The following is a 14646-nucleotide window of genomic DNA, read 5'->3' as shown; positions in this document are numbered from 1 at the left end:
GATATAAGCAGTTTCTGTTACCCATTGGTTAATAATAAATGAGTCAGTTTTTCCTCATACCTACTGTTGCTGACTACTGTTCTTTGTTTGAATAATATCACTTAATCAAGCCTTTTCTAATATGACAGACATACTACAAAATAAGTAAGAAAAGTATGCATGTTTAATGCTGATATTGTATCTAATATCGGTATCGGCCAATACTCAATGCTGCAGTATCAGTATCGTATCGGAAGTGAAAATGTAATATCGGGACATCCCTAGTTGATAGAATGAACGGTTTTTCTTGTAGGAGGAGAAATGAAATTGAAACTTAGGTGATAAAGGACAGTTTTTTTTAGTTACATTTTTGGCTTTCTTGATAGGACAGCTGAGGATAGACAGGATAACGACAGGCCTAAAGCTCCCTGTGAGCTGAGAGGGAGGCGAGGACTACGCACACGCACTGTGGCGCAAGCTGAGAAGAGACAATATAGACCTGTCCTTCCATCGATCGTTATGAGGAACGTAGGATCCATCTTCAACAAGATGGACGAGCTAGGGGATACCTACAGAGTAGCATCATGCTATTCACACAGAATTGGCTAACGGCACTAACACTGGACATGAAACGCTACATTGGAAGGATTTCACCTTCTGTGGGCAACAGGATAAAGGAGAGAGTGAGACTGAACAGACTGTCCTGGGCGGCCTTCTGGACCCTGTGGAGGAGGAGGCTGACAGGAGACTGATGGCCAAGCTGTCGTCTCTGATGGACTACATGTCTCACCCCTTTCAGAAAACACTTTGTACTTTTGTGTTATCAGTCTGTGCACTTTTCTTTCTTTTATATTGGTTCTCGACATATTTCTCGCCTGCATATATTTTTTCTAGGTTACACTGTTTCAAATACTCTTATTGTGATGTTTGCACCGTACACTTTCTTATTTGCTGCTGTAGCTCTGTAAATTTCCCTGTTGTGGGACAAATAAAGGATTATCTTACCTAAAAAATGGGGTGTAGAGAAAGGAGAAAACACGCAGGAAACGGTCAAGGCTGCGAGTCCAGTTTTGACAAGAACTTTAGGCTGTGTGTACGGGGCGCACACCTGAACCGCTAAGACCAGGTTGCTCCATGAGAAGAAAATTCACACAGAACTAAAATCTGTTCACTTCAGAGAGGAAACTATTTCAAGCTGACAGATCCCGACATGAGGAGCAAACACTTGTTTTTGTGAATGGAGCAGGGCGGTTAAAAAGAGACTCATAAAACACAAAGGGGTTTATTTTTGTTTGGATCCTTTTAGTGAGTCTGTGAGACGCTTTGAATAACAGTCTTTGTTCCTGGGAACTTGCTTACGGCTTGTTTAAAGGCTGAGATCTTCACTGTTAACACTAAAATTCTCTGTTCCTATCAGTCATTAAGAAGTATGTGAAACTGACCCCAGACTTTAAATTTCCTTTAAAAGATGTGTGGGTAGGCTTTGTTGTAGTACCAGTGATATCCAGCAGGTGTCAGTGTTACCTTCACTGTTGATCATATCTAATCCTGCAGGTGCAGTGAGCACATATTTCAAAAGAGCCTTGTTGAGGTCACTAGTCCACAGGTAAAACAGTTTATATATCATTACCAACAGCTGAGGCTTCTGCTTTCACTGAAGCCACCTATGCCTCCTAATGCAGCTCGATCTTTCTGATCGAGGTGTGTTTGAGCCCGTGTTAGAAGACCTTACCTTTGTTTTGTCATCTACGACACGTAGACCATCTGCAGACACCCACAGCACAGCCCGCACCGGCTTCTTCCCGGCCTGTGGAGGAAACACAGGGACAGAAAGCAGTGAGAAACATTTCCAGTCTCTCCATGCTTAGTGGATATCTTTTCATAAAAACCCTGTCACACACACAAAGCACACCTGTGAATAGAGAGAAGGAGCCAGGTAAGAGACAAAAGAGAGGACACAATTCAGGGAGATGTGCTGTGTCATTCAGTAGTACCCGAATTTGAATCAAAGAAACAAGAAGGTTGGTTTGAGGACTGGTGCTCTGATGCAGCTGACAGTGGTGGCCCCCGTTGGTTAGAACAACAGCATTAAAGAATAATTACACGTGTGTGTGTGTGTGTGTGTGTGTGTGTGTGCATGACAGAAACACTAATTCACTCAAATAGTTTATTGTTCCACGCTTGATTCATTGAAGAAGGGCTGAAGGGAGAAAAGGCACGCCTGTTAATACAAAAACACACACACACACACACACCAGAAAAAACAAAAAGTGCCCCACCCCAGTGTGAACCATCCCACCTGCTCAGAGACACATGCATCACAGTGATCGTCTCAATCCAGACAGACCCCCCCTCCTTTCGCTCTGTGTATACATGTGTGTGCGTGTGTTTGTGTGTGCGTTCCTCCCAGCCTTCAGGTGTGATCAAAGGGTGAGGTGTTACGTGAGAGGAGGAAAAAAATTATAACAATGCTCATAATCAAGAGACACACTCAGACACACAAAGCAATAACTTACTTTTGCAAAGAATCCTTTGAAGAATTTCCTGTCCTGGAAGTGGATGTGGTGAAAAAAAAACAAGGGGGGGAGGGTGGGTGAGAGGGGTGGAGGAGACGGGGGAGGAACAAGGCATGAAAATGTTACCTAAGAGGTCTAAAAATTGTCTAGAGCCCACAGGGAGGGATATGATTTGGGTTTTTTGTTTGTTTGTGGAGGTGAAGCTGGGTTATGAGTGAGACAGAGAGGAAATGAATCAGGTAGCTCCACGTGGAGTCGCACTGATGGAGGTTTGGACAGGTGATGCTGTGAATGTTATTGGAAAACTAGTAGGGCTAGGCGATGTCACAAATGATTTAATCAAAAAAGATAAAAGAGGTGGTCAAATTTGGCAAAGACATGAGTTGTTTCGACGAGGGCTGCAACAATGAATTGATTAGTAAAAGCGTCAACAACATTTTTTTCCATAATGGATGCTCTGTGCTGCGCCATTACTGTATTAGTTTGTCTTCAGTGTATTCGAAGGTGCATTACCGCCACCTACTTGACTAAAGTGTGGATTACCTGGGCTGTGTGGCTGAATGCATCACATGTAAACAGATCAATGTGGTGGAGGAGAAGCTGAGCCGGCAGGTGAGGGAAACAAGTAAACACAGAGTTTGGGAGTATTTCACACTGAGTAAAAGCACACAGCGTGGTAACTGCAACACTAGCAAAAATGACCTCAGAAGGCACGGCAGTAAAACTGCAATGATCCAGCACTTATAACGCAAACATGTTGGGCTCATCGATGACGAGCCGGGGAGCTCAACGGCGAGGCAAGTAGCTACAAAATCCCACATACACTCCTTTTATATGTTGTGAAATACATGGTATGTCTTTCAGGACTCATTTGGTCTTTTTCATTAAATCATCATCCTGTTTGAAAACCACAAGGAGTTAATTAAACCAACGTTATCATCAAGGATGGATACCTTTCACATTTAAAACGATACGGTACAGATGCCCAGTACCTGGCAATCGGTACCGGTACTCAACGGTCCCAATTTTCGGTAATTTTTTTAGTTTATGTGGTAAAAAATATCAATTTCTCTTATAATAAAATATTATTTTTCAGTTTAACATAACTATTCTTCAGTATATAACCTTGCAATGCTGTGTTCATGTCCATCATGGAAAATCAACTATTCTTTCACTCCCTCGCAGTCACAAGGGTGTGTTTAGGTACCTAAATATGGTACCTTTTGATTTTACGTGAATTGGTACCTTATACTTTTGACAGAATTAGGTCGGTACCTATAAAAGTACCTGATTCCGTACCCATCCCTAGTTAGCATTAGCATCAGCTGCTACAGACAGTGGTAGGGCAGAGGGGATGCCACATTTTTATTTTTTTGCCTTTTTGGACCACTAAGTTCTTAAACTGATGACAAAAACAGTATGTTTTCTGTTTATTTGCCCATACATTTATGTCACTTGTTACAGTTTATAAATGTAGCATCTGGCCAGCTTAAACTATGTTCAATTATGTTGTTTTTTTGTATATAACTTTAAGGAAACAATAGTCATCAACTAAGATAAAAACAAGTTTGGTTTTGTGAATTTTATAATCATGCATTCTCATCCTTTTTTCTCCCGGATTTATCGATTAATCATAAACATAATAGTCAGAGTAATCGATTACTAAAATAATCGTTAGCTGTTGCCCTAGTTCCAACACTGTAAAGATGTGATTTTAAGTTTTGATATGACTGTTTTGGAGACATAACGGTGGGAAAAGTTGTCTCACCACTGTGTTGATTTCAAAGGAAGTAGCGGGCTTTACAGGAGAGAGACGGGATCAGGAGGTGCAGGCGGGGCAGAACAGTGCTGTGTATGTGTGTGTGTGAGACTACGTGAAGCCCCCGCTGTGTGTTTAGCTCTTGTGCTTCTGCAACGCTGTAATGCAACGTGAAATCACACTTGGAAACCAATACACCACTGTTAGAGGATGTGAAAGTACAGAGGCGTGACGGCGGCTGAGCTGTGATGTTTCGGACTCGCGATGTGAAAAGAGCCATTAGCTCAGCTTGTTTCTCTGCTCCGGGCTTGTTTGTGGTTAAGATTCCTTCGATGATCATTGTTCAAGGTTTCCACTGGGAGCACAATTATCCACAATGGACTGCTGTAATTAAAAATACTAAATGACTCAGTTTCATAATGTGGATCAGTATGCCCCAGATGCTTTTAAAGGACGGAGCTGAGCTGATGCTGTCATTAGTTAAGGTTGTTTTTGGGTGAAGAACGACTGATGCGGTAACTGAAACCACCAGAAACACATTAAAAGGCCATTTCCGTGTGAAAATGAGTCTTTCTCTCAAACTCTTCAGTGTGTCTGGTGGGAGGATGCTCGCACAGCTGCACTGAAAATATGCTTTAACTTGACAAGTTTCACTCTTTAAGATTTTTCTTAAAATGTTAGAGTTCTCATCATCGCTTCTAAGCTTCCTGGTTTAACTTTTCTCTTTTCCAGAGAGCATTGCATGACTTCTTCTGTACACAAAGCACTGCTTAGGGAGTGGGTTGACATTTACTTTGACATGCAGACTATAAAGTGCAGACTGACGGGCTGCAGACTGATCTGTATCAGCTTGAGAAGTGCCCAGGATGTATCGTAGAGCAGATTTTTTTCTGGATCATGTTTTAGGATGTTGTGTATGAATTATCGCCCAGCCCTTACTGTTAGTGTAACCACATTAGAAGCCAGTAAACCAAATTAACTGGTCCCCTGACAACAGCAAAAGTCACCCCTGAGTTCTTCTGTTATTTACACAACAAGAATAACAACCCTACAAGACTGGGACAGCTCACAAAGCACACCAAGCAGCCTGGACAGAGGAGATAAAGGCAGCAGGCCCTTAAGGTGTGTGTCTGTGAGAGTTCGAAGAGGGGATAATCCCAAATCCCATTTTATTCTGTCCTCTCTGATTCGTGGACCAAGACCTGGTCATTCCATGGTGGTTCAGCAGACAGAAACAGATTCCCACAGACGGCGGTTTGACCTCTGAGTCAAACCTGTGACTGTTCTCCGGTCGGACAGAGTCAGGGGGTCAAGTTTAGGCCGCCTCAACCACACAAAGACACCACAACCAGACCCTGCCCTGGTCTTAATCCTCCCCTTCCCTCCCCCTTTCCACCCGACCTCCCTCGCTCCCTGAGAGTTCCTCTCCTCCCCATAAGCTGTGAAAAGGAGTGCCACTCTGCTCCTGTTACACAGCCACAGTGGAGACGGCACTCCGAGCACCATGTTAATGCATGATTTAACGTGTTAACCAGCTCTGGAGATTCATTTGGAGTGAGCTAAGCGCTTGTTAGTGAGTTGGTGTGTGTGTTTGTGAGACGCACACAGACATGCAGATGGCGGTGGAGGCTGCACAGCTTGAGTTAGTGCACTAAGGTAAAGGGGGGGAGAAATCTCTACATGGTTGAGGTTAACTAGAATGTGAGGGTAGTGTGGGGGAGGGAGATTTTGGAGGTAATTCTCTGCAACACGACAATAAAACCTGCTCAAAAAGACAAAAAAATTGTATAACAGGAACAAAAGGTAAAACAATATTCAATGCATTCAATGTGAGAAGTGGGGTGAAACTACAGCAGCGGGAGGAGAGCTTTCTGGGCAGAAAGGAGAGCTGAGTTTTAAAAGATCAAGGTTAAGATGACAAGGCAGGACACAGTCTTCTGTGTTACCAAAACTGTCCACACTCGACCCCCTTTTTTTCTCTGTGGGACAACTCTGCAACCCACAGACGCGTTTGTTTTTAGCTATACTTCTGACAAGTGGCTTCAAGTAATGCCAGCCCCCAAAAACAAGGCTAGCCACAAGCAGTATGTGCAACTAACAAGTCACACATCTTGTATAACATCCTATACAGGCTGATGTGTGCAACAATGCACCTCTAAAACACGAAAAAAAAAGACACATTAAAAACAGGAGGAGATGGGTGATTGGGAGTTTTTCATCCCCAGGGTAGATTTTTATAAAAAAAATGTTTTTTACAAAAAAAAAATATTGTAATTGTAAGAGTTAGGTTGAAGAAGCTAGGGAAAAAATAACAGTGTCTAAATGATGATATTTTAATACTTTTTCTGTCAATTGAAAATTCAAATGTGCAAGAATTTTACTGTTCTGGGCTTTTCCCTGATCCAGGTATTTTTATATCCCCTCAATATAAATCATATAATAGTATATAGAGCGCTCTTTTTCATCATCTTTGTATATGAAGTGAATCATTACTTTTATGGCTAATTTATTGGTTGTGGACACCAAACTGGTTTTTCCTTCAGTGATATTTTTACTACTTTTGCTCCTGTGTTTGTCTAGAGATCCTAAATGTAACCATGGCTGCATTGTTTACATGTGAAATCAGCTGTTAGCAGCCTGTAGCATGTCAATGCTAACTGCTGCAAGGCCTGATGTTTCCCCACAAGGTGATGAGAAGGAGGTGAGGACGACATGCTGGTTCTCAGGTGAGAGATAATAAGTGACGCCATCAACCTGTCCTTCCATCCATTGTTATTGGGAACATAAGATCTATCTCTAATAAGATGGACGAGCTAGCCGTGCTAACCCAGCAACAGAGGGAATACCAGAGGGCAGAGTAGCATCATGCCATTCACAGACATGGCTAACAGAGCTAATATCAGACACTAACGCCAGAGACTGAACAGACCGCTGAAGAAGCTCAGTCCTGGACCCTGTGGAGGTGGAAGCTGGCTGAACTGGGGGATTATTGGACAAGCTGTCATTATCTATTTTCTTATGGACCTTTTTGCACTTTCTATACACTTTCTCACTTTTGTTTTCTTAATTGCTGCTGTGACTCCTCATAAATTTACCCTTTGGGATAAATAAAGTATTTTCTATTCTATTCTACTCAAAAAAGGGCTAAATTCATTTAAATCTTCACGTTACATTTCCTCATAATAACTTAAAAACACACTTTCCAAATTTATAAAGTTTATATTTGTTCAATTTGCAATTAATTTATGGTTATATTTTGCTGAGAAAAAGTATTAAAATATCATCATTGAGACACAGTTACTTTTTTCATAACTTCTTCCACCTTACCCTTACAAATTTGTTTAAAACAAAAAACATTTTTCTTCTTGGAAATCTACCCTGGGGACAGAAAAACTCCCTCAACTGAAGAATCACCCAGATTCTAATTCAGCCCGGACGATGAGACAATGTCAAAACATATGAAACCACCAATAAGTCAAGAGGTCGGTTACGTATCCAGTGTGACACCCTGAACCTGGACATGAGCTACACAAAGAGAGGATTCAAAATACATCCTCCAATACTCGTAATAACATTTTATATAAGTGACATTTTGAAGTTCAGGGCATTTTTGTGGAGCAGCTGAGCTCTGGGTTAAGTGAGGATTTGTTTTGCAGTTGCCCTTGTTTGGTGTTTACTCAGGAAGTATCTCTGCTAGAATGGAGAGGCAGCTCTTCATACCATGTGACACTAAAAGTCAAAACAGCACCTAATATACGCTCTGTCTAATGGAATCAGATACACCGTCAATGACGCACCCTGAGGCTGCCGGATGTTGGTGTGCAAACACAATTGGAATTCTTTCGGCATGTCAGAATCTCCTGGTGGGGTGCTCCGCCCCGTCTGCACAGGGGAAGCACTCCAGGTCACCACGAGCTCCTGAGCCACAGCAAAAAAAACAAAAGAAACATTCCCACTGCGAGAACACAGAACACACGTCCTCCTACCCTGGGCCCACAGCCAACAGCAGGAAGTGATGTCATGATGACAAAGCAGAAAAAAAAAAAAAAAAGGGGCAGCTCGTTGGAGGTTGTTGGTGCTGCAGTGTGCTGCTGCAGCCTCCTTCTCCTACAACACCCACCTCTATCCTCCCCTTTAAGTCACAGGTTGTGAGAAAACTGTCCCAAAGGCTGCTGGGAAAACAGTGGAGCTGGCTCAAAGCTTAAACTGTCACAACCACAAACACACACATAGATTGACAGCTAGACCACCAGTATGCTCCGCCTGAGCGCGGCATGTACACAGGGACACTAAGACGCATGACTTCTTCCTTTTTCTCCACCAGACGCGATGTTTTAATCTCTTGCTGCTCTGACTGCTGTTACCTAACTTTCAGGAATCTGCCCTCACAGGATAATGAAGCATCTGAAGGTGCGGGGCTCAGTGCCAGATCAATTTAGTCATTATTTCCTAGAAATACTTTATTGCTGAGTAATATTATCTCACACTCTCTCTGCACCCACTGGAGTTGTATTTGTTGCCCGGCAACAGCTAGCTTATTAAAGAATCAGTGAGGATGAAGAGGGATTTATTGGGCCTCACTAATTGCATGTCTCTGTTTAAGGGTGGTCCTGGTCTGGTCTGGTCTGGACAGTCTAGCTTTGGCAGGGAAAACTTGCAGCACACTTTAAACAATCACTGTGAGCGGCTATGAGTCAAGCGCGCTGCTAGCTTAGAACAAAGAAACAGTTTAAATGGACTTTAGATGGTGTTAGCATTGCACATCTATGATTCAGATCACTGTGAGAACCCCTGAGTCAAACTTTCTTTTGTGAGTTAAATCGCAGCTTTCTCTCCTCCATCTTCAGAGGCGCCATCGTGTCAAGAACAGCTCATGGTTTACCATTCCACTCTTGTCTGAAAATCACCGAGAGCAGAACTAATCAGAAGTGAAGGGCAGGGTGACACACAGCAGTGTCATATGCTTCTGTTTGCTGTTCTGGGCTCCTGTGCCAGGTGTTGCAAATATGATATGTCTTGTATTATGAATTTTCAAATTAAGAGGATATTTGAAAAGCTTTCCCAGAGCATAGACCAATCATTTCTCCAGTGTCATCAGGCCAAATATAAGTCAGTACATTTCCTAATCCTTACAATATAAGATGTGCACAGGAACCCAGCTTTGTTAAGTCATGTTTCTGTAGGTCAGTTTACTTTCCCAGTTTATGTGATTTCATGCATTTGACATGAAAAAGTTTGGTTAACAGACAGCTTGATGTTCATTTTGAACAAAGCAAAATCTAATCTGATCAATAGACTGTAAAAAATGGACGTCATCTTGCTCAGCTCGAAGTGAGGTCGCCATAAAAGCTGCTCCCCCTGGTGATTGGTCAGAAAATCTGTCTCTCCAGTCATTCCAGATGGGCTGTGGTCAAACTTTAAAAAATTAGTACATCTTGTAGAAATGTTTCTCACGGACGATTTAGGGATGCACCTATCAAGCTTTTCTGGTCCAAATACGATACCAATATCTGGGCTTTGGTATCGACTGATACCAAGTTCTCTTTTTTTCTGAAAAGTTTCATTTTCATTATTTATAAGAGGTTTAAAACAAGGTTTTTGGTCATGTTTGATGATGACTGACAGCTGCCGTTCTTGTGTATTTTTACGGTAGTTGTTAAACATGTCAGGAGGTAGAGTCAAGAAGTGATTAGACTCTCAAAAGAAAAAAAATATATATTTTTGTCACCCGGATCCATTCAGATTATCTCAGAATCCCTCACAGTCAACTGCTACCATTGTCTCCGCCTATGACGGAGGTATTTTGGCTTCAAAACCGTATAACTGTAAATGGTGTAGCCACGCTGTCCACTCTACATACAGTCTATGATCTGATCTCACAAATTATAAACATGGATTAGAAAAGCAAAACCTCTGATCCAGAGATGTCATGACGTCTAGAGGGTTTAGAAAGTCACAGCCTGCAGGACATGCGATCAAACACCCGCCTCTCTTTTTCTATGTTGCCTCCATTTTGTCCTCTGTGTTAATATGAATGAAACTCAATAAGCCCTGACAGCCTGAGGCTCTCTGCACACCATGTGACCTCATCAGACAGCAGTGTGTATACAGTATGTCCGGCCGCTGTGCCTCTGGGTGCACTTCTTCCTGTGTACGTACAAATCATTTGCCTGTGAGCGCCTGTCTGACAGTGTGTGTGTGTGTGTGTGTGTGTGTGTTCGACTTGTGTGCTTGTGTGTTGCTGTAAATGTGAATTTGATCCACAGTGAGTGAAATACAGAAACACGCTCCTATGGCAAAAAGTGATGGACGTACTTGTCTGGGAATGCGTCAGATTTTTGCTTAGTGGTGCCAAAAGTTAATTTTCATTTCATATCCCAAGTCTTGATCCAAAATAAACCCTTTAACTTCACTTTCTTGTAGCCCTTTAACACTAACCTTTTAAAGGCAAGGGATATACAGTGTATTTCATTTATAACCCTTTGAAGTTTCTTCCAAGGAAAAAAAAGAAAAAAAAATGTTTTGTACTTTTTGTTTTTGGAGCACAAAGATCAGAAACCACAAAATTCAGAACTTGCTTTTCCATTTGTAGAGACGACCTAATCAGCTTTTACTCAGTTTCACATTTTTTTAATGAGATAAAGCGGTTAAAAAAATGCTCTATCAAACAGCAAAGCAGCAAAGCTGAAGTGAAGAACATTCCTACCTGAAAAGTTTTTATAGCGACGTGGGAGAAAAGTCATGATGACAGGAGTAAATCCAAAAAGTCCAAATTACAAATAATTAAATCATTAAATCTTGTATTTTAACCTTTTATTTGACTTTCATCAGACTCTTGACCTTAATCTCGATGATGAATTTTTCCCTTAAGTTTCGTTTTCTTTCAAATTCCTGACTTTCAATCCATTTTGACTTCATTTTAACCTAATAAAAAATGACTTTTCACCTCCAAATAAGGACTGATTTTCTCATAAATTGTATTTTTCTTGTCCTATAATTTGATTTTTTTTCCAGCATTTTTCCCATTTATTTTTAATGAGATATAGCAACTCAAAAAGAGCTCCGCCAAACAGTGGAGCAGCAAGTTAAAGATTTAATGTCTTATTTTCTATCTTACCCATGATGTAAAATAAGATACAGGACATCCTTTGGTGCTTGGCCTCTTTGACTGACAGGTTGTCAGAGTACAGATTTGTCCATCAATTTAGACAAGTGTGTCCACTGTCTTGTCTAAATGTGTTTACTTCAAAACCAAGATGGCAGCACAAAAGTGTCAAACTTAGGTCAAAAAAATGAAAGAATATATAATAGAATTACTGAATGAGCGTACCAGCGTACCAGAAGCAGGCTCTTGCACATAACTGTGTGTGTACGTGTGTGTGTGTTTTCTCATCTAGTTTTGCTTTATTATACTGTTTTAAACGGTATGAGAATGTAGGTGTTTTACCGTCTGTTAATTGCGTTCATAAAATATAAAATTATTCCCCAGGCGGACATATTTTACAGTGCAATCACGCTGAAAATGGCTCTCACAAGCTCAAGTTATTTTAAACAGCTCATTGAGTCAAACATAAAAAATGAATGAAGGCCATTTACATGATTTGTATCAGAATAAGAATTAAAGATACTCAGTTTTGATTAAAACTGAAACTGAAAGCTGGCATCAGAACTTTCTCAATCTTCCTGGCAGAGTGAGTCAAGCCTGACGTGCTGATCCTCCTGTTAAGACTCATCTAGAAGCAGACCTGCCGACTCAGTTTGGCCCTGACTAAAGACTCGTTAACCCACAGAAGTTTATGGCCTGGGTGGGGCCTTGGGAACAATTGACAGCACGGAAAAGCATTCGCTCCACGGCTTCCCCCTCCTCTGCTCCCTAAACTGGAATTTGTTCCTTTTGCGCAACTCCACCGGAATCCACTGCAGCAGGAAGTACATGCCGGTCCGTCTCCTCCGGCTGAGACAGCGCATGAAGAGGGTTAGGAAGAGGGAGAGCCAGCAAAAGAAAGGGGGAGTGCATTCAGATCCAACCCTGACACCCCTGGAGGTTGTCTGAGGGTCACGACAGGAGGAGACCCTCCCTGACAAACAGCAACACCCTGGACTGAGTGAACTAGGCAGGAAATCAAAACTACAAAAGAAGAAGAAAACTACACTTGGTGGCTCATGGAGGAGGGTGAAATAAAGGAAATGTTAGAAGGAGTCAGTAGGATGTTGGAAGCAGAGTGAGGGAAACTAACAGGGGAGAGATAAGAAACAGACAGACAGGAAGTAGGACCGTGTCTGGTATTTAGCAGCCTCGTTCCTAGAAGTACTGAGGGGTTTCTAGTGAAACATACCGTCTTTAGCCGCTTCACTGCATCCTCACAGATGTGCATGCCTCGGGACTCCTCCACCTCCACATGGCCGAGGTACTGCAAGGGGGAGAGACAGAGAAAGAGAGAGTTAGCCGTGCTTCGACAGGCTTTTCCTGTGGCTATCTGCAGACGTTTAAGTGAAATTACAATAATAAACTCTGGAGGGAGATCGGGTATTAAAGTGAGTCCAGACTCTCTGATATTCCCCGGTAGGGTGGTGCTTGTGATTTATACACCTCATTAATTACCATTTTCGGGTCAATCGCAGTTCAACAGCTCCCCAGTCGATCTCTAATTTAGTCTTTGGAGAGCGTGAGTGAGTGTGAGGTTTTTGGAGGACTGTTATACATAAGACAGTACAAAGAGACATGACGAGGCAAAACCAGGCTGCTCTTTCCCCTGACCTCAGCGTGGTCAGCAAACAGCTAGAGATAGATTTGATGAAAGTGACAACATCACTCAGGGTTGATTTCTGATCCCGGTTTCGTTTAAAAACATTTCCTCTACTAGATACTGGCTAGTTGGAGTCATTTTTTGGTTTTACAAAAGTTACTTGTTTTTGTGATACTTTAAAGAAAGGGATGTCGTTCTCCACAAAATAAGGCTCTATCATCAATCACTACCCAGTGCGCGGTGATAACTAAGGAGTAAAGCGTCAGTATCAACCTTTAAAGGTGGATTAATGCACTTTTACAAGCAACCAACTCCTTCATGTTACAGTGATATTAAAGAAGAATGATTTTTTCCCTGGCTTTAAAAAACTTAAGCTCAGGGTGGCAAAATTCCAAGAATTTTCAAAGTCAGAAGCTTTTAACAGGAATTAATGGGAATAAAGAGGAATTTAGTAGTAAACTGGGACTTTAAACATAGCTGGAGTACAAAACTGCTCCGACTTCTCTTTATTCAAATCTCTGTGAAAAACTCACCTTTTTAAATTAGCTTTTAATTTGTGATTGTACTGTTGCTTTGCTTTGTTTTGTTTTGTTCTGTTTGACTTCTGTTCGTTGTTTGTATTGATTTTAACAGTTGTTAAGTGTCTTTGAGTTCCTGAAAAGCGCTATATAAATAAAATGTATTATTATTATTATTATTATTGAGGCCACACTCCCTTCAGTGCCCACAACTAGGCCTGGGATGTTAGTCATTAAATCAATTTATGGTTCAATAAATGAAACAAACTCAATAACTTGGCCAGCTGCAATATATCACTATGTTCATGCGTGTTTGTTTTTGTAGTTTGGGATGAAGCTGATGAAATGAAAAAGCTGATGAAGGCTCGTGGATGAGAGAAGGAACGTCTTCACAAACTCTGAACAGTCAAGTTGCCTCGTTTGGTGCATTTAGAATAACTGAGCTGGATAAGTGAGAATTTGCATGGACACGGAGAGTATAGTTTGCTTTGAAAGTTATTGGTATTCCAATTACATTATTACAAAATACTCATGAGAAATACAAGTTTATTGCATTTGAAAGGGTGTATTGCATTATTATGATATACATTTTTTACATTAGTGGTTAATTTGGTCTCAAAATAATATTGTCAATAATATCCTTTATTGTCAATAACTAGGGACAATATCTCATCCAGCAAAATTTGTTGTCTGCTCAGGCCAACCCACAATACAAAACTGTTAAAGAATCCACCTGAGTACTACATAAAGTTAAGAAAGTTTTAAAAATTATTCCAAATATTTCCAAATTCCCCAAGTGGAACTTCCCATGGAAAGTTTCTGGATATTTACTGGACATTAGAGATAGACCGATGTGGATTTTTCAGGACCGATACCGATTATTTGTGGTCAAGGAGGCTGATATGCGATATTTGAAGCCGATATTCATTTGCAGTCAAAGTGAAAATATTGGTGTCAAAATTTTGAATAATACAAACTCCAACACTTAACTGCAATCAAATGCCTTCAAGTATATGTTTATTAAACAGCTCCCAGGCAGTACAGTTAAATGAAAAAAAAAAAAAAAACTAAATAGCTAAGTTTGTGACAATAGTCTAACAAATTTGAAATTCAAAGACCTTTTAAAG

The 14646-nt window shown here is 41.1% G+C and overlaps 1 protein-coding gene across 3 annotated transcripts in view; it reads right to left on the bottom strand.

Annotated features, from left to right (window-relative positions):
* The window catches only part of numb (NUMB endocytic adaptor protein), a 64647-nt gene that overhangs the window by 6220 nt on the left and 43781 nt on the right, over positions 1-14646 (bottom strand). For 2 of the 3 annotated variants that reach the window (XM_074691714.1, XM_074691712.1), the window contains exons 3-5: positions 12591-12665; positions 2496-2528; positions 1712-1786 (exon numbers count right to left, since the gene is read on the bottom strand). In XM_074691714.1, the coding sequence (XP_074547815.1) occupies positions 1712-1786; positions 2496-2528; positions 12591-12665 (183 nt within the window). The remainder of the gene's footprint in view (positions 1-1711; positions 1787-2495; positions 2529-12590; positions 12666-14646) is intronic. The other variant, XM_074691713.1, reaches the window with a different exon arrangement.

Source organism: Halichoeres trimaculatus, unplaced genomic scaffold (genome assembly GCF_033239565.1).
Source record: "Halichoeres trimaculatus isolate MK-OKI-2021-1 unplaced genomic scaffold, fHalTri1.1 fHalTri1_scaffold_17, whole genome shotgun sequence".
NCBI lineage: Eukaryota > Metazoa > Chordata > Actinopteri > Labriformes > Labridae > Halichoeres > Halichoeres trimaculatus.
The sequence above is the reverse complement of the archived record's forward strand: the minus strand, read 5'-3'. Positions and strand labels throughout refer to the sequence as shown.